Source organism: Polyodon spathula, chromosome 18 (genome assembly GCF_017654505.1).
Source record: "Polyodon spathula isolate WHYD16114869_AA chromosome 18, ASM1765450v1, whole genome shotgun sequence".
NCBI lineage: Eukaryota > Metazoa > Chordata > Actinopteri > Acipenseriformes > Polyodontidae > Polyodon > Polyodon spathula.
In genome coordinates, this window is record NC_054551.1 from 10,095,512 (window position 1) to 10,122,464 (window position 26,953).

The 26,953-nt window shown below is 38.2% G+C and overlaps 1 protein-coding gene across 1 annotated transcript; it reads right to left on the reverse strand.

The window, feature by feature from the left end:
• Positions 1–15,532: 15,532 nt before the first annotated feature.
• Positions 15,533–25,729, reverse strand: LOC121331064 (Golgi to ER traffic protein 4 homolog). The gene is made up of 9 exons (XM_041278214.1): positions 25,539–25,729; positions 21,895–21,973; positions 21,611–21,692; positions 21,126–21,275; positions 20,494–20,632; positions 17,989–18,129; positions 17,790–17,865; positions 16,440–16,512; positions 15,533–15,869 (listed from the first exon to the last, which is right to left on the reverse strand). The coding sequence occupies exons 1-9, from the start codon at positions 25,679–25,681 to the stop codon at positions 15,778–15,780; spliced, it is 975 nt and encodes a 324-aa protein (XP_041134148.1). The 5' UTR covers positions 25,682–25,729; the 3' UTR covers positions 15,533–15,777.
• Positions 25,730–26,953: the final 1,224 nt, after the last annotated feature.

The following is a 26,953-nucleotide window of genomic DNA, read 5'->3' on the forward strand; positions in this document are numbered from 1 at the left end:
ACCCTTGATGTGGAACTTATTGTCCACTGACAGCATTTATTGTTTGGGTATAGATCAGGATAATTTGGAGAAAATATTTCCCCAGATTAACTCCTTAATAACCCATCACAATCTAGAAAACAAATAAACATAGTTTGGACATTATTAAAAAAGTATTAGTGGGAACGTGAGAAAAGTTTGGGATAAGAAAACGCATTCGGCCCATCAAGGCTCATCCCTTGTTAGCACGCCATTCCCCCCTACAGGGGGAACTCATTTAAAAGCACACAATCTAGTCTTTTTCAAATGTTCCCAGTGTTTCAGATCCTAGAACTACTGTACCTGATAGGCTATTATATGCATTTATAGCTCTGTGTAAAGAAGTGCTTCCTACTTCTGTTCTAAACTCTATTCAGCTTCCATGCAGGCTCCCTTGTTCCTGTCTCTGTGTTGAATTTGAAGTAGTGTCTTGGGTTAACTTTATCTGTACCAATTTTTAAAGACTCTTTCTCTTCTATTTTCTAAGCTGCAGACATTTCATTCTGTGAGCCTGTCCTCATAGTAGGCTGCATTTACCCATGTGGGTCTTTTTAGATTTGAAGTGGGCACATTCTCAGAAGCCCTAGTGGAAGGATTCTCGAGGCGGCTGCCATCAGCCCCAACAACCTTTGATATATTTTGACCTGTAGGAGAGCATCCTCTCTGAATAGGGAGAATGTGGCCTCCAACGATCGAATCCTGTCTTCCGACAGTGAGGCAAGCATGCTCACAGAGCATGTTCAGTTTGATCCCCAGGAACACTGTGGTCTGAGAAGGTACGAATTTGCTCTTCTGTTGATGTATTGAGAGCCTTGACTTCATCACATGATCTATGACCTGTTTTGTGTGCGCCTCTGTGCGTCTTTTGGAATGCATGAAAACTAACCAATCGTCCAAATAGTTCAGGATCCGAATACCCCGCAGCCTGAGTGGAGCCAGTGCTGCATCCATGCAATTTGAAAATGTGCGGGGTGCTAGCGAGAGGCCAAATGGCAGCACGCAAAATTCGTATGATTGCCTTGAAAGGCAAAGTACAGATACTTTCTGTGCGCGGGACAGATCGAGATAAGGAAGTAGGCGTCTTGCGGGTAGATCCAGAATCCAGAATAGGTCTGAAACCTCTGTCCCTCTTGGGAACCAGGAAGTACCTGCCGTAAAAGCCACTGAGGGCATCGCTTGGATCTACCAAGAGTACAGCGTTCTTCTGTAGAAGATTGGCAATCTCCTGTTGAAGGAGTATCGCGCTCGCTGGTTCGATAGTGTTGAGGAGCACACCCTTTAAGGGTAGTGGACCTAAGCAGAATTGTAGAGTCAATGCACTGGGGATGGGGAGCGAGACAATCTGCCCTAAGATTTAAGCTGTAGACGGCGCCAAAGGTGGTCACACTGGTGCCGAGTCAATCGGTGCCGGGGTCGGTGCCAATGGGGAGTGCAGTCGGTGCCAGGCTGTAGACGGTGCCGAAGATAGTCACTCTGAGTCAATTGGGACCGGGTAGGCACTGTTTTTCAAGCCTGAAGTCAAAGCAGTAGAAGTGCAGTCGATGACGAGCTGTGTAGCCAATTCAGTCTGTGTGGACGCTGAGGGCAAGCACAGCTGCGCTAGGAAAGCCCGAGGCTTGAGAGGGGAGCAAGACCCAAGCTGTTTTTTTTTTTTTCTTTTGGGTTCACTGTGGCCGAAAAATCGGTGTAGAGGGCGACGCTGCGAGCCCGCAGGGTCTCCTTACAGCACCACAACAGCTCTCAACAAGGTATGACAAACTACACAAGGCCTCGTGTAGTGAAAGAGAGGAATGGCCGCTTAACAGTCATAACAAGAGGGGTCGAAAACCAACTCTAGTCAGTAAACTAACGTGAGAATTAGGTAGGAACACTCTCAAAAATGCTCGAAAAAGTGATTCTACCGTGGATAAATTAAATTTGATGGTATTAAACAGACAAATCAGCCAAATTCGGAAAAAGAAAGCACAAAACAATCTGTGACCTGTCTCCTGAAGTGAGAAAGAAAATGGTGATATGCTACTGTGATGACATTTCTCTTCAGCAGGAGGTGGTAGGGACTGATAGGGCAGCTTTTTTATATATGCTCAGTGATTGGCGGTCAGACAGGGCTCTTCCCATTTGGTAATGGTTGTCATTCCATTGAAAGGGAATCCATTTTCATTCAAATTTAATTTCAGTCACCTCCAGAATGGAAAAACATAATAATCACAATAGTCATACGACATATCAGATTTTGAATGAATTTTTTTATAAATACAACACATACAATTCAATATTATTTAAGCACTAAATAAATCTCTCTCTCTGTCAAAAAAACTTTAAGCTTGGCAAACTCAATTTGCGGTTTGAAATGATCTTGCCCATTTTTTGTTATGGGCTTTACAGTAAGATATCTAATATACTTTAGATTTACTTCAATATAAGAAGTAAATGGTTAACATACAAATTATTTGAAGCAAAACTGTTAACCCTATGCACGTTACAACATGGCGCATACGGGTTTCATAACTCAGTGAGTGGATGGGCAATATGGTTTTTGTTACAACGAATCAGCCGGACTTAAGTATTTCTGAATCATTTCATGTGTTTTGATAGACTGGTAACTCGACTCCTGTGCCTCACACAATTCGTTCATTGGGTCAATTCGATTCACTCTAATGAGTTGTTCAAAAAGAATGAATCGCTCACGAACTGCACATCACTACAGCTCATGAAAATGAGAATGGCTGTTCCCTACCACCCTGACCAAAGTAGGACCAGCATCTAAGAAAGGGAATAATATTTGAAATATTGCCGCTGGTCTACCGCAATTCCTTACCACAAGATTTAGGACTGTTTGAGGTTATCGTACAACGACTGCAAATTTACCCATCCAAGGATGGTATGGAAGTAGTCAATTTCCTTCGTGTAAGAGACCAACCGAATGCAGCTGACTTCGGTATATTCTAACATTGCCTCTGTGATTACTGCCTGCAAACAGAAAAGAAAGATAATGCCAAACTTGGGTACTTGAGAATTGTTGATATTTGTCACCTGATCAGGGCCAGAAACAGTCGTTCGTTGGGCAGAATATTGCATTCCTGCTGTTTGGGACAGCAATATTTCAAAACTTGATGGAGCGTTGTCTTTTTATAGAAGCTGTTAAAATAACAAGGTAAATGAAACAATAAGTGGTCTTCTGTTTGTATTCTAAAAGTAGTTTAAAACTATTTAATTACTATACACACACACACACACACACACACACACACACACACACACACACACACACACACACTGCTGTGCAAAAGTTTTAGACATGTTGCATTTTTCTATTCTGATGCATTATGAGCATCAACAATTTACTCAAAGCCTCCACTAGTGTTTTCTGCTATTATTACAATCTTGACTTGCATAAAGAAGGAAAAAAAAACATTGAGTGAAATAGCTTGAATCGTTTTTGAAGGTGTGGTACCCGAAACATAATCATCAAGTACAGGGAAACATCATCTGTAATTGACAAACCCAGAACTGCAAAACTCAAAAAGCTGTCTAACAAGGAAGAGCAATACTTGAAGATAATATCCTTAAGGAATAGAAAGAAGATAAATGTTGAATTGACAACAGAACTGGCAGAAGACACAGGTGTCGTTGTCCATCCATCAACAGTCCAAAGCACCTTTGACCATTGTTCCATAGTCCAATTTCTGAGTTCTTGTGCATATTTTAGCCTTTTAGTCTTGTTCCCCTTTCTTAACAGAGGTATTCTTACTGCAACACATCCTTTAAGTCCTGATTTCAAGAGTGATCTTTGTACTGTTGATTTGATGGACAACGACACCAGTGCCTTCTAACCCATGGGAGCACCAGAGCCAATGCAGCACTCCCTTCAGAATCCCCAGCGAAGACCAGCAATTTGGCACAGCCAGAATGCAAACCTTCTACCAGGTGAGCCAGTTGGGGATCCGTGATTAGACCTTTTGCGACCGATAATAATCTGAAAGTAAAAATCTATGAACTGTTAAAAAGCTAATTTCTAATACTTCAATGCAATCTTCCACGAAAATGGTATGTTTGTTACATTTTCTTTGGGATTTGCCAATATTCTGGCTTATCCAATTTAACAATCTTTAATGTGGAGTTAAAAAAAAGATTGTAATTATGAACTATTTTACTTTATTTAGTAGAAGCAACTTAAAAAAAGATACTACCTTATACAAAAAAATATCATCAACTAACAAACAACTACTAAAAACAGTACAGGGTGTTAGAACACGACCGCCACACTCCACAGAACTTCTTCATGCGCGTTTGACTTCTTTAAAAGACAACATAATGGATCTAACTCCAGACTTACCTAAATCCTTATTTTCTGTACCTGGGTTATCTTTCTGAAAATAAGAACAATAAAAAAAAAGTTGTTGTGGGGTTATGACAGAAATATAATGAGTTCTGGTTGTAAATTTCTTTCCTGACCTGTGAGTGTGATAAGTAGTGAAAGGGGAAGTCTTTGGACGGGCTGGCCTGACAATTCATTTCCAGGGTCGGGAAGTCAGTCAGCCTGGAAGAAGGCGAGACTTGCAGGAACGTATTGACCCGGAAGGTAAACGATGTAGCAGCTGCAGGCAATAGAGACAGCTGCAATCATTTACAAAGGGGTCATGCGTGATATCGTAAATCTTTTCCTTCGTTTGGTTTGTATTGAGACTGGAAGGACCGTGAGAGACACAGAGAGTTGTGTGTTAAGAGCGATATTCAAAAGTGTTTTTTTTGTTTGTAATTGTTAGTAACTGTCTGTGTTTTTTAAACCACCAGACGGCTAACATGAATCCAGAGCTGTCGTCTTGGGCCAGCACAAACCCGGATCACCATTGCACTAAAACTATCAAGAACTATAATAAATTGTTATCACCCACTATGAGCACTACAGCACGCACTGGGACAGGTGACTGTGGCAAGTATTATTGCGGGGCAGATAACTTTTTAATCTTTATTATTTAGGGCTGCAATCCCTGTTTTCTGTTCTCCGTGTTTTACATAGCTGTGTATTACCGGAGCTTATTATTTGGTCCCCAGACAGGGATTATAAATTAAAATAAATCTTTCCAAACCGGATTACAATTGTCTGCGATTACACTGCATCACCTCTGCACCTGTTCACAATCAGCAGTCACTTTGTCACAGAGGTACAAAAATAATCTGCAAGAAAAGTGCATTTATACACTGAAGACACAGACAAATGTTTCGGCCAATGCCAAAACAGACTTACCTTAATGGGGATTGAAGCAAAGCACAGTACATAGATGATGAGGGACTTCATGTTCATCCTTCCAGGGCGCTGAGATTGACCTGAGGGATGAAGACCCTGCACTTCTCATATAAACACTATGGGTGTGTCTTGCAGAGCCATTGAGTAACCCCCCATCCCCCGGGATGTTTTTTCTGATACTCATTCACAAACAAAAATAACAAGCAGAAGGATTCACGTTGAGTTTCTCAGAGTCCCTGGTATTCAGAGAGGCAGGGTGAGCAATCATCAGTGTTGTGAATTGATGCATAATGGAATTAATAAGTTATTCGAAGAACAATTTACATAGGGCTCCTTTGTTTCTTTACAAAGATAGTTTTGGTTGAAGTGATCCTAACAATATGCATGCTATTTTATCAGTTACTTGCAATATCTGTTGGTCAGTTGAAATGCAATCTTTATCCTTTTCACTAAGGACAGTAATGTAAAGTAGGAACATGATCACTATGATGTCCCTAAAGCACTGGTAAACTCAACAGGTCCAGTGACATTCCACACTGTCTTTATTTATTCCTAATCAAAACCTTTCCCAAAAAGTTCCATGATGAGTCGTTTGGGATGCCAAACAAATTAGTAACACCTGCAAGATATATTTATTAGTAATGCAAACCGAATCCTTGGTGTTCAATGTGTAATACCTACATCTTCCTGTTTCAGTCATGATCTCAGTGTGGACAGGGCTGATAGTTTGCAGAATAAAAAATGCTGGCACTCGGTTTGTTCTACAGAAGTACGTAATGGCTGGGTTTGTAAGTGAAAGGGCATTTAGACTGAAGAGAAGCAGACACATGCAAAGAAGTTGCAACAACTCTCCAAATCTATTGTGAAATTTTCAGGATCCTTTGGTCATATATAAGAACATAAGAAAGTTTACAAACAAGAGGAGGGCATTCAGCCCATCTTGCTCGTTTGGTTGTTAGTAGGTTATTGATCCCAGAATCTCATCAAGCAGCTTCTTGAAGGATCCCAGGGTGTCAGCTTCAACAACATTACTGGGGAGTTGGTTCCAGACTCTCACACTTCTCTGTGTAAAAGTGTGCCTCCTATTTTTCTGTTCTGAATGCCCCTTTGTCTAATCTCCATTTGTGACCCCTGGTCCTTGTTTCTTTTTTCAGATCGAAAAAGTTCCTTGGGTCGACATTGTCAATACCTTTTAGAATTCTGAATGCTTGAATCAGGTCGCCACGTAGTCTTCTTTGTTCATTACGGAATAGATTCAATTCTTTTAGCCTGTCTCCATTTGACATGCCTTTTAAACCTAGAATAATTCTGGTCGCTCTTCTTTGCACTCTTTCTAGAGCAGCAATATCCTTTTTTTAGCGAGTTGACCAGAACTGAACACAATATTCAAGATGAAGTCTTACTAATGCATTGTACAGTTTTAACATTACTTTCCTTGATTTAAATTCAACACTTTTTCAAAATATATCTGAGCATCTTATTGGTCTTTTTTATAGCTTCCCCACATTGTCTAGATAAAGACATTTCTGAGTCAACATAAACTCCTAAGTCTTTTTCATAGATTCATTCTTCAATTTCAGTATCTCACTATGACATTTATAATGCACATTTGTACTGCCTGTGTGCAGTACCTTACACATTTCTCTATTAAATGTCATTTGCCATTTGTCTGCTCAGTTCTGAATCTTGTCTAGATCATTTTGATTGACCTTTGCTGCTGCAACAGTGTTTGCCTCGCCTTCTATTTTTGTGTCATCTGCTAATTTAACAAGTTTGTTTACTATTCCAGAATCTAGGTCATTAATGTAGACTAGGAATAGCAGAGGATGCAATACTGATCCCTGTGGTACTCCACTGGTTACCTCGCTCCATTTTTAGGTTTCTCCTCTAATCAGTACTTTCTGTTTTCTACATGTTAACCACTCCCTAATCCACATACAGTGCCGAGAAAAAGTTTGTGAACCCCAACGATAATGATGGAAATCCCATAGTTTTACCATGATAGCCTTCTTGAATCAAAACCAGTCTTTTCTTAAATATCCAATAGGGTTTATATTAACCAATTCCATGTTTTTTGAAACAAAAGGATGTATGAATAAGGCAAACAATGAATAATTAAGATTCAGGGTGTGTGAAAGTAAGTGAACCCCTGGTTTTATCACCTCTATTAAGGGGATAATTAGAATCAGATGTTTAAATAATTAGGCAGATCTTCAGGGATGAGTTTGGGAGTCCCCATCCTATATAAAGATCAGAAACTTTGGTCTTCACCATACAGGCGTGTGGAAACACATCATGCCACGATCAAAAGAAATCTCTGAGGACCTCAGAAAAACAGTTATTGATGCTCATCAGTCTAGAAAGGGTTATAAAACCATTTGTAAGGATTTGGGGCTCCACCAATCCACTGTCAGACACATAGATACAAATGGAGAAAGTTCAAAACTCTACCCAGGAGTAGTCGTCCTACCAGAATCTCTCCAAGAACAAACCGGAAAATCATCAAGGAAGTCACAAAGAACCCCAGAGTAGCATCCAAGGATCTGCAGGCCACTCTCGCCTTGGCTAATGTGAGTGATCAGTCTTTCTCTGATAGTTGAGTCATGAACAAGAATGGTGTTCATGGAAGGATAGCCAGGAGGAAACCACTGCTCTCTAAAAAGAACATTCTTGCCCATCTGAAGTTCACCAAAGAGCACATAGATGATCCACAAGACTTCAGGAACAATGTTCTCTGGACAGTCAAAGGTAGAACTTTTTGGCCTCAATGAGAAACGTTATGTTTGGTGAAAACCAAACACTGTATTTGAACAGAAGGACCTCATCCTAACCATCAAGCATGGTGGTGAGAGTGTGATGCTTTGAGGCTTCTTTGCTGCTTCAGGACCTGGACAGCTTGCTATCATTGATACAACCATGAATTCTGCATTGTATCAGAAGATTCTAAAGGATAATGTCAGGCCATCCGTCAGTGAGCTGAAGCTGAACCGAAAGTGGGTATGCAGCAAGACAATGATCCTAAGCATACAAGCAGATCTACAAAAGAATGCCTAGAGAAGAAGAAATTCTGTGTTTTAGAATGGCCTAATCAAAATCCGGACCTAAACCCCATCGAAATGTTGTGGCAGGACCTGAAGCGAGCTGTTCATGCAAGGAAGCCCTCAAATGTCATTGAGTTGACGCAATTCTGTAAGGAGGAATGGGTCAAAATTCCTCAAAACCGATGCAAGAGCCTGACCAAGTTACAGGAAACACTTAGTTGAAGTCATTGCTGCTCAAGGGGGTGCCACCAGTTACTGAATCTAAAGGTTCACGTACTTTTTCACACATGAATATTGAATGTTGAATGTTTAATCATTTGTGGATATATAAATGTTGAAAAAGTACCATGTTTTTGTGTCATTTGTTTAATCAGGATATCTTTATCTATTATTAGGACTTAAAAATCTAATAACATTTTAGGTGTGAAATATATGAAAATCCTAAGGGGTTCACAAACTTTTTCTTGGCACAGTACATGCATTTCTTTGAATCCCTACTGTGTTCAGTTTGAGAATTAATCTTTTATGCAGACCTTTATCAAAAGCTTTCTGGAAATCTAAATAAACATATGCATTGCAATTTTCCATTATCGATGTTGCATCCTCAGAAAATTCAAGCAGGTTAGTTAGACACTGTACAATAATATATATACTATATATATATATATATATATATATATATATATATATATATATATATATATATATATATATATATATATATATATATTGTGACAGAAAGACAATGATTCTTGGTGGTAAATCTTCATCCTGACATGTGAAGACACTAAGTAACGGGAACAGAGTACCCTGGACTGTTTGGCCTGACACTTCATTCCTAGGGTTAAAAGGAAGTCAGTCATTTAGAAGGGGGGCGGAGCTTTGGTGCATTAACTCATCAACATGGAAGGGAAATGATGTGGCAGCCGTAGATTGGAAGAGTGGCTGCAATTGTTTACCAAGGGGCCATGAGTGACGGTATAAGTAGGGAACGAAGCGACGTAATCTGTTCCTTCAGTTATGGTTACGGAACGACCCGGAAAAGACCAATGTTATGAAATATATCGTGACTGTTTTGTTTGTTTTGTCTTGTCTGAAAATACTGTTTGTTATTGTTTAGACGGTTAACATGCTCCAAAGCTGTCGCCAAAGGCCAGCACCAACCAGGACAACATCACTGCACTTTGTTTCATTAAGGACTGTATATTCACTACGAGCACTCAAGCACTCAAGCACTCAAGCACTCACTGTGAACTTGTGTTTGTGTCTGTGTTATGTGTGTTATGTTATGCCATTACTCAAAAAGCCTTGTCTTAAAGCACACATGGAGTTTGCAAAAAAGCATGTAGATGATACTGCAGACATGTGGAAAAAGGTTTTGTGGTAAAACAAGACAAAAATTTAACTTTTCGGTCTAAATTCCAAGCATTACGTCTGGCGCAAGCCCAAAACTGCACATCACCCAGTCAACACCGTCCCAACTGTCAAGCATGGTGGTGGCAGCATCATGTTATGTGGATGATTCTCTTCAGCAAGGAGTGAGAAGCTTGTCAGGATAGAGGGGAGAATGGATGGTGCAAAGTACAGACACATCCTTTAGGGAAAATCTGTTTGAGTCAGCCAAGACTCTGAAACTGGGGAGGAAATTCACATTTCTGCAGGACAATGACCCAAAGAACAAAGCCAAAGCCACACTGGAGTGGTTGAACAAGAAGACTATTAATGTTCTGAGTGGCCCAGCCAACTTGAAGCCAATCGAAAATGTATGACAAGACTTGAAGATTGCAGTCCATCGATGATCTCCAACAAACTTATCAGAACTGGAGCAATTTTCCCATGAAGAATGGACAAAAATGTCACCACCCTACTGTGCAAAGCTAGTAGAGACTTAGCCAAAAAGACTTAGTTATTGCTGCAAAAAGTGCTTCTACCAAGTACTGACTTAAGGGGCTGAATACTTATGCGACCAGTAAATTTCATTTTGTACATTTTCTTTGCAGGTTTTGCTGACATTTAACCTTCTCCTCATATAACAGTGTTCGGTTTAACCACTTTAATCGTTTTTTTAACCAAAAAAAAGAAGTTTGTTTGAAAATCTGTGCATACATTATTTGCAATTCAACAAAATGTGACATTATTGGTATGGGTGAATACTTCTGCAAACCACTGTATATGTGTATGTGTGTGTGTCTATATATATATATATATATATTACACACAAAAGTTTTGCATCACCTAGAATTTTAGGCTTGAGACATCACATTATTTTTTTTAAAACTATGTGAACATAATTTAGATATTTTATTTAACATCATGTAATCAAAGAAACTACAAAATGATACCCCAGAAGTCTACCGGAAGTCATAATAGTAGTACAGTACTTCATGTTAGATTTTGAAATGTCACATTTTTCAATTTTTGTCAGTTTTTTTGTTAAGTATATAGAAAACTACAAAGCAGTATGTTATTCATTATGTTAACAAAACATTATTCAGCAGGTTTCATTTGACTTTATGAAGCACAATTGGTTAATTCTATAGGATGATGCTAAACTTGTGTCTGTAGCTGTACATATTATAGACCAATGTATTAAAGCTGGGGTGTCAACTTCCACTCGAGGGTTGCATGGTCTTGTTTTTTATTCCAATGTAAGCTCTCAATTAACATCATTGGTCTAATTATTTGTTCAATTAGACATATTTAATATTTTTTCAAGGTCTTTGACAGTGTATTTAAAAAATGCACTTGATTCAGGTACGTTACCTATAAAACATTTTGAGGCCTGGAGAGATCTGTTAATTGGACCAATTAAGTATCTGAGAGCTTGAGTGGAACAAAAGACAAAGACACAACCCTCAAAGAACTGAGTTTGAGTAAAGGGCTGTTCCACCCACCCTGGAAAGGCTGTCATCATTGGGTCATGAGATTTCAGCACTACTATATTGCTGATTGTGCATTGACTGGTATCTGCGCGACGTGGAACAGGGAAAATATAATCCTGGCTGTGTAAAATCTGCAAAAGGAACGATATCTAGAAAGCAGAAGTAGTTTGCAGACTTCTGTAATGGAATCATCTGCATCTTTCTAACATTTAAACCATATTAAGTTGACACATAATGTGAATACTTTATATGTGCAGTTTGGAAACTTTAACACCACATACGGTCATACATTTTATTGTTATCTCAAATATGAATTACTTGCAGATAGTAAATCTGATATCAATTAATGACAGCATTACTCCACGCTCTTGCTTTTTATTGAAATATTACCTTGGCCAAAGTTTTCCTGTGCAGGCTGTAGTGTACTATGCTTTTGGTACGCTTCCAGAGATGATGGTTTTACATTCTCGACCACTTCATCCCATAAGAGATGACGAAGGCAAGTCTAGTTAGTACTATGGGGTCCACACCATGGAGGTCACTGTCGACCTTTTCTTTCCATCCCTTCAAAACGCAGTAGATTTTAGAGACTTGGTGTGGCAGAGCACAGCTCTGCCCTTTATAAATTGGCAGTGATGGGGTTAAATTTCTCTACCTGCCTGGGTTTATTGTATTTAGGTGGCTGGGGTTGATTAGAGTAATTAATGATCAATCAGCACCCAGCCACCTGACATAAAAGGAGGCCTCAGCTTCCCATTAGGGAGAGGAGGGAGCTGAGGAAGCAAGCTGGTGTTTGCTTGCTGTTTTTGATTTTGTGGTTTTTTGAATTTTCTCATCCAGTGAAGGCATCGTCCAGCCTGGAAACCTTTATTTTTGTAAGTCTTGTTCTGTGTCTTTCTATTTGTGCTTCAATACCTTTGTTTTGGCCCTTGTGCCCTTTTATTTTGTGTTTATTTATAATAAGTGTTATTTTTTTTGAACTGTAGTCTGTCTCTGGGCCTCTATCCACTCGCCAGCCTGTCACACTTGGCTTCTGCAGGTTGATCCTTGAGAGCTTAACTGCTGCTCTGAAGGGTATGACAATACGATGGGTTAATGGAACCTTAAAACCTTCTGTGATCAAGGTTTAAAGAGCAACTTTACTTTACACCTCACTTTTTTTTTTATAATTTCTGATTTATAGTATCTTACTGCAATTACTCAGATATTGTGTTTTTTCTAAGTCAGTGTTCAGGTGCTTTGACTATCACTTCATCTGATCCTGAGTTCTAGCAGCCTGTCATAGACGTTCACGACACAGGCTAGATTAACTAAAGTGTCTTTAAATTATTAAGCACTAGCACCACTTACTGCACAACAGTTACTGACAGCAGTACTGAAGAAATTGCATTATGTAATTTAATAATCAGAATGGTTGCAAACATCATAAGCCAAAGGGACTAAAAAAAACAAACCTAAAACAAAAATTAAAAGCTACTTGCTCAAAAAAATCCCAACCCAACCCCCCCAAAAAACAATGTTTTACCTTAATATCTAAACTCCAGTATCCCTGCTATACAAACGCTCATTTATACAAACCCTGCTGCGGTTTGGCAATGAGGGTTCTACTGCGTATGATAAATATGTGGTGCTTGTGGCTTCAAACTTCAGTTATTTTATAGAAGACTCTTCTTTTTAAGAAGAAAAAAACTTTAAGCCCTAGACTGGGTTTAATTGAGGGTACGATGAGGTGAGAGGTGATATGAAGGTTTAAACAAAAATGACAAATTAAATAAATAAATTTATAATCCATCTTAAGGTCACATTTCTGCCAACAGCCAATATTATTAAAATAAAGTGCATCACCCATTACTTCAAAACACTCAATCACAATTCTAAAGTAAAACTTTTATGAAACCAAGTCAGGTAAACAAAGGTTTCAGCTAGTGCTTCGGAGATGTGATTAATAGCGGAAGGTGGTGGTATTGTTCTCTCAGTAGTAGTGCCTCCAACAGCTGTTTAACAGAACCCATCATTAGGGTTTGTCTGATAATTGTGGGTGTGTGTTCAGAGGAACGGTGTCAATGGTGGAGCATTTCCCAGGGAACAGGTAATAAAAGAAATGAAAATAAAAACATTAACAGAGTACAGTAGGGAGGGAAGATCTTCTGGTATATCTGTTAATTTCTGTTGTTTTTGTTTGCGATGCTCAGTTGTCAGTGTGGCAGTGGACTGTAATAAACACTGTACGTGCTGTCGAAATGAGTGATCAGGTTCTTAGAAATGTTTCCTAAACGACACTAAAACAGCACCACTTCTAACTTTTAAACTACCAGAACCACAAGGCAAAATGTTTATTTACTGTTTAAAGTCTGACCTCAGTTCTTCGCTTTTTCAAACACGAGTCATTAAAACTCGACAGCTTAAACATTGTCATGTAAAGTTTAATCAAATATTAAAACAAAAAAGAATATGGATCAAAAAGCAGAGGTGGAATGAATATGAACAATGGCTGAAACCAAAACAAATCTAAAGTTTATTTTTAACAAATGAAATCAGCTATTCGCCAATATATATTAGGGCTGTGCTTTACCTCGACTTGTATACTCTCCTTTCAGAATTCCACTGATAACTGTGAAGCCATCATGTATCTCACAACTGAGAAACATGTTCATAGTAAAATTTGTTTCATTTACAACTAAATGGGCTCTTAAAGTCAGCCAAGCTCTTCATTTTTTATTTCTAAGCAAAATGTACAAACAAGATGTTAATAAGTAACTAATCTTTATTAAAGCTATAACAAAAAATAAAGTACTTTATGCTAGACACACTTTATTACAAATATTATTTGTAACGATTTACAATAATAAAGACAAGTTGCTTCTGTTTTAAAAATTAAAAATATATTTTAAAAGCCCACTAGTTGTTTCACAGAAAAAAACATCAAATTAAATCAATTTTACTATTAATGCAATTGAGATGCACAAATGGCTTAAATGTATCAATTACATTTTTAAACAAGAGTAGAAAAGTCGGGGTAAACACTACAAATCAGAAGGTATATATAAATCTCAAATGGGGTTTGGTTTAAACCACAGTACAATTTCAGAATGAAAATGCTCTGCGTTAAAGAATGAAGATGCTACTACAGAAGGAAGAGGCTCTGCGTTACAGAAGGAAGATGCTCTGAGTTACAGAATGAAGATGCTACTACAGAAGGAAGAGGCTCTGCGTTACAGAAGGAAGATGCTCTGAGTTACAGAATGAAGATGCTACTACAGAAGGAAGAGGCTCTGCGTTACAGAAGGAAGATGCTACTACAGAAGGAAGAGGCTCTGCGTTACAACATGCACTTTTCATGTTTTTTTAAACATCTTCCACCGTAAGATGATTTTTAATTTTATTAAGAAAATATCATGCAGGTTTAAAAACACATATGAACGTAGCTTTAAATGGAGTGTATGTTAAATAAGCCTCAAAATCTTAACCTACAGACAGATGTCGTTTTGTATCACAATTTAACGGCGGGTGTTCCTGGATAGTTTTTTTTTTCAAAAAGGATCTCCTTTTTGTGAATTTTAGTAAAAAGGGCAAGTGCATTCAATAGTGTCAGTCTGTTTGTTCAATGTTGTCAGAAAAACACATGCATAGATTGCTCCTGTTAAATTATCTGTGACACTTAGGGAATTCAGCCTTCACCGCTTCAGCAATTACACAGTTCATGTCCTGTACATTTTAGAATTATGGCAACAAGGGATTATTGAATCTACACTTGTGGAGTTCCAAAGCAGAATTGTTTTCCATAGGTCATTGGCCAATACATCATAACTTTCAAAAACGGAAAGAAAAGAAAGGCCCGAATTAAAACAGCGTTTATGGCAACAGCTTTGGCTGTACTTTATATTGGCTATAACGCAGTCATAATTTTAATTTAATCCAGACACAGATCTCAGTTTTGCCAAGATAAATATCTGCAATAAGGAAAATATATGTACATATTTAGTTTAACAAGTTGAATGTGATTCTCCTTAAATACGCAGAATTCATTCCCAACAGGTGAATCAAAAAGCATCCCCCAGTCACCATTAGTGAGTAGAACATATAAATTGTATAAGCCTACTATTGTCAGTCACACAAGAACATAAATTTGCGAATCCTTCTGCTGTTGCTCAAGGCAAATCAACTATGACCAGATCAGTAGGTGTTATTGATAAGGGAGGCAGACTGTATTGCCCAGCCTACACCCTGGTTACTCAACCCTCTAGTGATGCTACGATGACAAAACACTTGACTGATTGCAATGCAGCCCTAACACTCATATCTAGTCAGTAGAACTGCTTTGGACTGAAACACAGCAAAAAGGAGCCTTTTCCCTTTTTAATGAAAGAAAACCCACCACAATACACCAGGGTAGATATGTTGTAACACTTTGGAATGAGGTCATGTGATCCACCATTCCCAACGTGCTGCAATTCATCCGCAAACAAAGAAAGAGGCCTTTGCATCTGCTCAAAGGCAACACAGGAATTGAGAATAATCGCCTTGTTTTTATTATTAAAACAGCCCTGTTAGATCCATGCAGCCTAAACCCTTTCACCCCAGCCCAGACTCAGTCCAGTTCAATAGGACTGCTGTCCTCCTGACGCTCTTCTCCCTCCTCCTCCTCCTCATTCGCCCCCATCAGGCTGTTCAGCAGGTTTCCTGAGAAAACATTGTGAAAACCATTACAAATTAAGCATTGATCTATTTAACCAGAGATGGAAATGAGACTCCTACAGCACAAGAGTCTCAACCATTCCAGGTTTTAATGCATGCCTGATTAGTAACAGTGCACTGGTAACAAACTCAGGTGTGTCTTAGTAAACCACTGTAGATATAACTTGCTGTAATGCTAACTTGTTGCATCCTATTTCATATTAAATTTTAGTGGTATTATTTGCAATTATTGTAAACTACACTGTATTTAGTATTAGTAAGCTTGCATTGTAACCCTACACTGCCCTGTAACACCTATAACACCTGGGATAAAGGCATCTACCAAGAAATACTACCCATCATTGTATTTACAAAAAGTCCTTACATAACAGGAATGTCATCTCATGCAGTTCGGAGTAGTGATATTCCCGCTGCTTGAACTGGGAAAAATGATGCCTCTTTACAAAAAGGGACAACTTACAAATAGTGTTTGTGTATCTGCACCTGAAACTACACTAAGGGAACGTAAAGAAATTTGCATTGCACAGGAAAAGTTAATCTTTAATAATGCCTTACCTAACAACCCTCCGTAAGACGAGGACTGTTTTGGTGGTACGCCAAAGAAAAGCTGTCCTATTCTGTCGAGATACTGAAATAAAAAAAAAATATATTATTATATATATATATATATATATATATATATATATATATATATTATAATACTTATTAAATCCACACAATTGTTGTGTTTAAAGGACCGGTTGTGTTAACACATTATACCGAAGTGGGCTTCTAGGACCGTGATCATGTAAACACAATAAAAAAAAAAAAAACTCACTTTGTTTTGACGACTTACAGGGCCAACGTACTTTGCAGTATAGGCTTGAACCACATATCATTGGATAGGGGAAGGGCCGACGTTCACTTCCTGATAGTTTTTTTTTTTTGCGTGTGTGACGTCACTGAGAGGGGCACTTAGTGTCTAAAAGCTAGAGAAAGTTTTGGCAGCGCAGAGAGAAAAGACATCACAGCCTGCTTCAGAGAAACTTGTAAGAAAGTAATGAAGACACAGAAAAACGCTGTAAATCTGATGTATTTGACATAGTTATATTAGAACAGTTATTCTGTCTCAAGTGTTTTAATATAAATGTTTTTACAACATTTATAAATATCAAGTATTGAGTGGATATAAGCAGATACTATTTCATAACTAAAGTTATCAGGTACGTTTTTTTTTTCCTTATTCCTGATAATAACAGAATGAATAACTATTTTCATTTATAAATATTTATTTTGAGAAAATAAGACAGTAGTGTCCATTATTGCTTATAAAGACCCTGAGAATAAACGTCTATTACATCATAACAATCACTCAAGTGAAACAATGTCTTGTAATTTGCCCAAACATCGATATTTTTCAACAAAACTTTCAGGAAATATTGTAAGGTCCCTCGGGTCAAAGAAAAACACATTATTTATCTCTAAGCAGAATATATAATAAAAAAAATACTTTAAAAAAAAAAAAAAAAAAGAGAAACCATACAAACTTTTCAGAAAGTACACAAACTTCACTTTTTTTTTTTTTTTTTTTTTTTTTTTTTTAAAACACAATATTTTTTTTTTTTTTAATATGTTCCCCAGAGTGTTCTGAAAAAAGGCCACCATTTCCAAGATGCTATTATCAAAAAATAGATTTTAGTGAATTTTTATAGGAAGAGAGTCAAAAAAACACCTGGTCCTAGAGGAGCATCCCACTGAAAAATGCTAGGTCCTGAAAGGGTTAAAAACATACCGATTTTATCAGACAGTATTTAAATCATAAAGTTTTAATTCCCCCACTATTTAACTTTACAACTCATAGATGAGCAAAAGACAATCCAAGTACCTTGTCTTTTACCTAAGTCCTCCCATTTGAAATGGTCTTACCTCATTGTACATTGGATCTCTCTTCAGTGAAGGCTGATATTGTTCACATAACACTGTAAAAACTGTTAATTTACCCCTGAAAGAAATCAAACAGACAGATCACGGCTTTAATGACAACTCTCACATCAAGTGTATGGTTTAGCGTGAAAGGATTTTGAATTATCAAAGTCACTGCAAAATACACCCAATGGATACATACCCATCCACAGCAAGTAATAGGAACCAAATAAAATTTAACAAAGGCTGTACAAAGGGTGGCCCCTTTTCTATGGAAGGATGTTTCTGTGTGTAGGTTGTGAAAACCACGGACGCGCTGGTTTTATTTTTTAAACACAGAAATCTAAAAGGAGAGAAAAAAGAAAAATAACTAACTTAAGAGGAAAAGGCAGCTGACATTTATTTTACACATCTTACTCTTGGTTTAACATATTTTAACAGAACGCTCTGCACTCACTCCAGGTTTCACTGCTAATATTGCTGGGGCTAACCTTCTAAATCACTATGGCCTAGATTCTGAAATTGATTTAGTCCAAATTTGCCATTAGCTTAAAAAAACAACACAAACATTTCATTTCTCAGCTTTATCCCCTTGAGTTGCTATAACGGTTTAAGTAACATATCTGTAATGTTTATTTTCATTATTAACATACAACTTTTTATACACTGAAGAAAAATATAAACACAACATGTAAAGTGTTGGTCCCATGTTTCATGAGCTGAAATAAGATTCCAGAAATGTTCTATACGCACAAAAAGCTAATTTCTCTCAAATTTTGCGCACAAATTTGTTTACATCCCTGTTAGTAAGCATTTCTCCTTTGCCAAGATAATCCATCCACCTGACAGCTGTGGCATATCAAGAAGCTGATTAAACAGCATGATCACTACACAGGTGCATCTTGTGCTGGGGACAATAAAAGGCCACTCTAAAATGTGCAGTTTTGTGTCACAACACAATGCCACAGATGTCTCAAGTTTTGAGGGAGCGTGCAATTGGCATGCTGACTGCAGTAATGTCCACCAGAGCTGTTGCCAGAGAACTGAATGTTCATTTCTCTACTATAAGCCGCCTCCAACGTCGTTTTAGAGAATTTGGCAGTACGTCCAACCGGCCTCACAACAGCAGACCACGTGTAATCACGCCAGCCCAGGACCTCCACATCCGGCTTCTTCACCTGCAGGATCGTCTAAGACCAGCCACTCGGACAGCTGATGAAACTGTGGGTTTGCACAACCGAAGAATAAACTTCAGACACTGTCTCAGGGAAGCTCATCTGCGTGTTCGTCATCCTCACCAGGGTCTTGACCTGACTGCAGTTTGGCGTCGTAACCAAATTCAGTGGGCAAATGCTCACCTTCGATGGCCACTGGCACGCTGGAGAAGTGAATCCCAGTTTCAACTGTACCGGGCAGATGGCAGACAGCGTGTATGGTGTCTTATGGGCGAGGGGTTTGCTGATGTCAACGTTGTGAACAGAGTGCCCCATGGTGGCAGTGGGGTTATGGTATGGGCAGGCATAACCTATGGACAACGAACACAATTGCATTTTATCGATGGCAATTTGAATGCACAGAGATACCGTGAAGAGACCCTGAGGCCCACTGTCATGCCATTCATCCACCGCCATCACCTCATGTTTCAGCATGATAATGCACGGCCCCATGTCACAAGGATCTTTACACAATTCTTGGAAGCTGAAAATGTCCCAGTTCTTCCATGGCCTGCATACTCATCAGACGTCACCCATTGAGCATGTTTGGGATGCTCTGGATCGACGTGTACGACAGTGTGTTCCAGTTCCTGCCAATATCCAGCAACTTCGCACAGCCATTGAAGAGGAGTGGGACAACATTCCACAGGCCACAATCAACAGCCTGATCAACTCTATGCGAAGATGTGCCGCGCTGCATGAGGCAAATGGTGGTCACCCCTACCTTTTTTTTTTTAAGGTATCTGGGACCAACAAATGCATAGCTGTATTCCCAGTCATGTGAAATCCATAGATTAGGGCCTAATGAATTTATTTCAATTGACTAATTTCCTTATATGAACTGTAACTCAGTAAAATCTTTGAAATTGTTGCATGTTGCGTTTATATTTTTGTTCAGTGTACTTATAACTTTTAAGTCTGTTTCAAAGCTATTTTCAAAATGGCCGCTCTAGTGCACTGGGGTTTGAGATCTGTCACCTAAATCACTGCAGAAAGAGGGATTTAATAAAACATAACAAGTGCCCTGGCTTTTCTGTTCTGTACCACATCATGGATCGTTATTGCTGTGTTACCTATTTGACAATGTGGACAATAAACCTTACACTACCAGTGCACTAGAGCGGACATTTTAAAAAGAAACAGACTTTAAAGTTTTAAGTGTAAAAAGCTGTCAGGATATTAACAATGAAAAGAAAAACTACAGATACATTAGCGGTATTTAAACCATTGTAGCAACATGTGGGGACGTGTAATGCTACATTTTTCGGAACCCCACTACTTTAAGTTTTTTTTTTTTTTTACATTTATTGCAATTGCAATTGGTGTTATTTTGCTTTCACAAAAGTTGCGCCAATGTCGCCCTGGAGTAAATAGCTTTGAATGTCTCATCCAAGAAGTTAACTCGTTCTGTGTAGGTGTTGTGCTGGCTTCAAACGGTGTAGAATAATTTCTAATATAATAAGATTTGTGCTCCGATACCATGGAATACGCACTGTAAGACTGCTTGAGCCACAAACATGTCCACTTCACTGCGGTACCCCCGCGATGCTGAGTACTCCACCAGCATGTCTGCACAGCCCTCACCGTCGCAAGAGTGCAGGAAGTGATACCGAGACTCGCTGTAGTTTTGCTCTGGGGGTATAAAGAGAAGTTTATTTAAACTTTTAATGCTAAGGTCATTTAGTAATATTAAAACCACAGGCAACAAGCACAATGGCATCACCTGCAGCCCGAGAAGCAGTAAAGAAGGTTTTTGTTGTGCCGGAAAAAAAAAAAATTGAGGTGATCTGGGAATGTGGGTGTGGAAGATTGACAGCTGCAATACCATTCAAAGGCACTCTTCAAAGCGAACAGCCTGTCAATCAAGCTGTGGAAGTAAACAGAGTCTGACAGGTACGCAAAGGGCTTGACTGTCTCTACACGAACTGTGGCGCAGTTTAATGCTGGAATACCACAGTTACACAGCTGAGAAGGGATGTACAGCGCAAAATCGAACACGGCCGATGGAGGTTTCCCAAAGACCACTAGGGGACTCGAACACAGATGATGGAGGTTGCAAAGGGTTAAAGTGCTATGCATTGCAAAACTGTTACACAGGAGTGTCATCACATTTTTTAACCTTTACCTTTCCACAATGTGATGGCGAGCTGCTGATGCAGTTTCGGATGCCCCAGTTTGGCTGAGCCTTCACTGGACCACTTTATTGCTCTGGAAACAAAAGCTACTCTTTCTGGGGAATTGGGATCCATCAGACTAAACAGCTTTGCCAAGTGCTCTGCAAGAAGGAAGGTAAGCAGTGAAGCACAGCCCTTATACAGCACTCACGTTATAAAATCCACAACATTAAACATACGACGCATTTTAAACACTTAACTCTTACAGGCATTTGCACAATTATCAATCACCTCACTGAAGATCTTTTGATTCTTTTATTTGATTTTGCATCAAAAGGGGAACTAAATAGTTTGAAACTTGTCCTGGACACCATCCAAGCACTGACCAAGCTCAACAGTGATGAGCTCAGAAAATGGGTTAATATAACTATCGTTCTATTATACAAATTGGCACAACCTTCCTGCTTAGCTCATAATCATCAAAATGTAAACATACCTAAAATGTCATCTATCACTTTTGCATCCGATTTTTCGAGGGACTCCAAAACCAGCATAGATAAATCAGCAGCACTATTTTGCTGTGGATAGAGAAATACAGACAAAGGGTTTTAAAATGTGCCATACACTTCGAGCACACCTTTTGTTTTAACTGTCGTTAAAATTATGTCCCCCAGTGTTGTCGCCTGTTACAGCCTCATGTTTCAGAGTAACAGCAGTGGTTCATCTCCAGCAAGCCTACTGTTCACTGCAGTGCTGTAGATCATTAGCACATATACATACTTGATTATGGCTGAAGAAAAGCAGAGCTCCCGAATACATCAGCTCTCTGGCTTCTGCATGTTTACCTTGTGACAGATACCTGCAAGAAAAAAAAATGCTAGGCTTTATTTATCATATCAAAACAACACTCTCATCATACAGAGACAAATGATGTACAACTGTAAGAAGATGAATGTATGTTTTAAAAGCTGTTTATTCAACAGAAGGATATTTGCCTTTATATAATAAAACTGTGAGAATAATGCAGCAATTAGGACAGAAGATGGTGCTATAGTGGTGAATGTAAAGAGCAGGGGATGTGAGGGTTCGATTTTGGGGTCCTCTTTAAAAATCAACCCCTATGCACCGATCACGTCCGTTCATCCGTCTGTCTGTCACTCTATACGGTGACCAAAGGCAATGCCATCCTGCTTTCATGAAACTGTTTTGACAGGAAAATTGTACTATTTCCTATAAAAGGGCATTGCTCCTCCCTAAAAAAAGGTGCAGACATAATGTTCTTACAGAAGAATACTATTCTTTGAAACAGTCCAACAAACTTCAGCCATGTAAAGAATAGTTAAAACAGTCTTAATACTTGGTGCAAGGGTTGAGAAAGGTCTTTCATATCATCCACCCATCCATTATCATTAATCGCTTAATCCTTTACAGGGTCACAGTGAGCCTAAACCGGCAGACACAGGACGGACAACACCCTGGACACGACGCGCCAGTCCATTGCAGGGCACCACATACACACACAAACAGAGGGCAATTTAGAATGACCAATCATCCTGAACAGCATGTCTTTGGACTGTGGGAGGAAACAGGAGTACCTGGAGAAAACTCATGCAGACAACATGCAAACTCCACACATACAAATGGAATTGGAATTGAATTCAGGACCCTGGTGCTGAGAAGCAGCAGTGCTAACCACCACGCCACCGTGCCGCCCGGGTTTCATATCAACTTGTGAATTTAACAGTAACATTTAATAAAATACTCTTGTTGATAACATGGCACTTTGCTGCTCTTATCGCTATTTGAATGCATTTGCAAGGCACGACTGTATTCAAATAGTGATAAGCCCAACAACGTCCAGCTTTAATATAAAAATGGAAATTCATGTTGCAAAAATATTTAAGTTTCAGAGCATTTTTTAATTTCTTTAAGAATACATTTTTGTTGTTTTTAGCAATAATGAAAATACAATAGTTTCAGGTCTCCAGCTGTACATGACTTGCAGCAGCACCAAACTGCAGCAGACTTTGGCAAAACAAAGCTTTATTTAACAGTCATCGTTCCAGTCACAATCACATTTTACTACTTTAATACTACTACTAATAAAACCAAAAAAATATTAAAAATAATATGAACTTATGCTTGTCAAGTGTCCCCGCAGATTGGTTGTGCATCCATGATACATCAAGAGTTCATTCAACTTTTCATTTGGTCGTCTGGACAGTGCTTTGGCATAATATCCTGCTCTAATGCATGGCAGTCGCGCCATGTAAGCTTCTTACATATAACGACTTGGTAGTGGATTTTAACACAAGTTTTGTTTTAGCAATATGCATTATACAAATGAAAAAATCTAATTATGCATGCAAGTGACAATTAATGTGTTTATAGCACTCAAACTGTTTCTATTAACAGAGAAAAACAAAACAAACACACACACACACACACACATACAGTTTATGAATGCTGAACGAACCTTCGAACCTTTGAAAACAGCTCTAATTGGTACCGACAAATAGAAAAGGCAGGACGTTTCACCATGCAATTAACTTGTTTACAACAGGTTTCTTTCCGTTTTACGTGATGCCTGTCAGCTTAAAGCAAATTAAAGAGTGTGGATTTAGAAATACAACTATTCAGAGAAACTTAAAGGGTTTGACTATGTGGAATACTATTTACCATATTTAATAACTACTTCAGAAGGAAATTCCTGTTTCTGCAATCAGGGCAGCTTCTAATACAAAATTCAGAAATGCTGATTAGTGGGCTTCATGTATTTAACACATTTCATCACTTTTAATAGTAATAGTTTAATAGTAGAAAGTGGCTGAAAAATCCTGGCACACTAATGACCCAAGCAGAAACTGCGATAGAAAAAAATATATACAGAACATATACCATGTCAAATTAAACGGTAAGAAATTAAATATGAAAAAAAAAAAATTAATACATAGAAATACTGAGATATATAATGTTTTCGTACAGGAAGGGACTGGTTTGCAGATTGGACACTGGAGGATAGCACAGTGATAGAGACAGAGCAAGATGGAAAGTGGAAATCAAAGAGAGAAAATGCAGTTTCTTAGGCAGAAAAGGGACTAGATTTGCAGCAGTAATCAGCAATAAAATAATCTCAGAATTTGATATTATTGAATTGTTGCGTGTAATGTAATAACTCTGCATTCCCTTTCCAATAAATTTGATTAAACATTGTGAAAATAAAAACCCTAACGCTTCCCTGCAGCTTTGAAATGGGAAGGTATTCACAATATTCCCATACTGTCCCAGTTTAGAACTTAAAAGCTGGTTACCTTAAGCATCGTCCTAGTGTAGAAATATACAGTCCTCAGTAATTCTTTGCTAGTTAAGCACAAAGGACCACCATACAATAGACTTGGATAAACTGCAAATGCCTAGTTTTTGGAACAGGAATGATGTAACTGTTTTGTAGTGATTATGTAACAAAGAAGCCTATATGTGTTGTTGTCTCCCATGATGTAGTGGGTCTATGAATGTAAAATAAATGGCAATTGAGCAATTTATCAAAATTAATAAAGCAGAGGTATTGTATACCTTCCTCCTTTGCACTGGAAGTATAAAAAGCCTTGAACATCTGTGTCTAAGGTTTAAATACATTTACTGACACATATCACATGGGTTTTGGACATTGTCATTGTTAATCACTTAGGTTTTGGTATTATTATGCCTTATGGTTTACCAGTCCAATCTGCTCTAATACTACACGTTTACAAAATGCCTCTTATCTTGTGACACGAGGCACTTGTTTTACCTCGAGAACAGGTGGTAGGTTATTATCACCGTTTTTCTTCAAATGTCAAAACAGATACTGACAAACAATTTTTTCTCGCTTTAATTAACTAAATATTAGACGTGTATTTACCACCAGCGCTGTATAACACAGTATGGTATATGGTAGCCAAGAATATTATGTCTTTTATAAAAACTAATGGTCGCGTAAATTTAGTATATAAATGGCCAAAATACAAATGCATTGTGTCATAGCCAGCATTAGTTACGATTGAACCAGGTTAACCATTTCACCTTACCGCTGGAGAACTCAAGATACACAGCGCACACTTAACTGTCTATTCAAACGTGCACATTGGTAAATGTGTCAATTAAAAAATAAGCATAAAAAATTAAATATATAGAGAGTATAATAATCTAATTCATGTAAGTGTTTAGGCCTGTTAAGTGTTTATAAGTCAGCAAGCCAACCTTATCCCAGGCTGTTTTAATGACTGACACAAAATCTGTTCAATCACAGCGGACTGATGTGGACAGCTATCCAATAATATGTCAAACAGGCGGGGACAAAAAGAGGTTGCTCTGTTGAAAGAAAGAATGATCTGGAAGGCCTGCCTGAATCGGTCAATTTTTTTTAAATTTTGATGTTTACTCACCTAAAGAATAAAGTGCGGTACATCTGATGGGCTTCATAGTAATCCCCTTTCTCAACGCTGGCTCTTAATTTCCCTTCCACCCGCTGTACTCCTCCTCGATTCCGAGCACTGGAGCATTTCAGAACCTCCTGCTCCGACATCATCGTTTGTTCTCATCCTAATCGTACAGCCAAGGGAAAAAAAAAAAACTGACAAAACGGAACTGCCACTTCCGAGCTTCCGTAGCAGAAGTCGTATCGTACTGCGCTTTTTTTTTTTTTTTTTTTTTAGATGCTCAGTGTTAGGTGTGGGCTGTCATATAGTATGCATTCGCATAAGGATGTTGTTGTGTAGTTGAATCCCCAGATACCTTTCAGAGATGCAGAACTACAGATACCAGAATTCTGTTTTTGTTCTTGGGTAGTAAGTGTTATTTCCTAATTGCTTATGCCTCAAAAGTATAGAAAATGGCTATTATTCCCCACAAACTTTGCTTTTGTGACCAGGACAGTGATATTTCAAAATATCACTATTTCCAATGGGAAAACGGGCAAATGTGTGTCTTTTCGTTCACAAAGTCAGAAAAAAACAACATATGACTCCAAATTAACATGTATTTATACTAAAATAATACAAAAATGACTACAAAAGATTTAGAAGCGAGTAGTTTTTCGAGATTTACGATTATACTGTATTTACTACTCCTAAATCTTTTGTAGTCATTTTTGTATTACTTTAGTATAAATACATGTTAATTTGGATTCATATGTTGTTTTTTTCTGACTATGAACGAAAAGACCGTTTTATCATTGGAAATAGGTACATTTCAAAATATCACTGCCTTGCTCACAAAAGCAAAGTTTGTGGGGAATAGCCATTTTCTATTCTTTTGAGGCATAAGCAATTAGGAAATAACATTTACTACCCAGAAACAAAAAAGAAAAAAAAAATTGTTACACGGTGCTATCAATTACTGCAACTGTCAACAGATCTGGCTTCCTTCACTTGGGAGCCACCCACTCAAGTTTGAAACATCTGCAGCACAAAATAACTTACTCAAACTAAAATACTGGGACCTCAATTCATTTTCCACATGATATTCCATCCATCTGTTGGTGTTGTGTAGCAAGGCTGCATGAAGTACAAGTACATTTACTGCTCTCTTAACATTGCATAAAATACAATTCCTAAATAGTAATAATGAGACAAACCATGTGACAGTTGAGCACAGTAACTCATGTAATGTGCTAAAATTGACAGATTACATGGCAAGATGATTAGGTCCAATTAATGGAAATGAAAATGGAGTTTGTTTTCTTTTTATTTCTAAACTTTTACACTTGTATTAAACACACTAACGCATAATTAGTTTGTAACTAAACTAAGCTATAAGTGACCCTGCAACACTTGCAGTTCTTTAATAGGAGTATAGCATT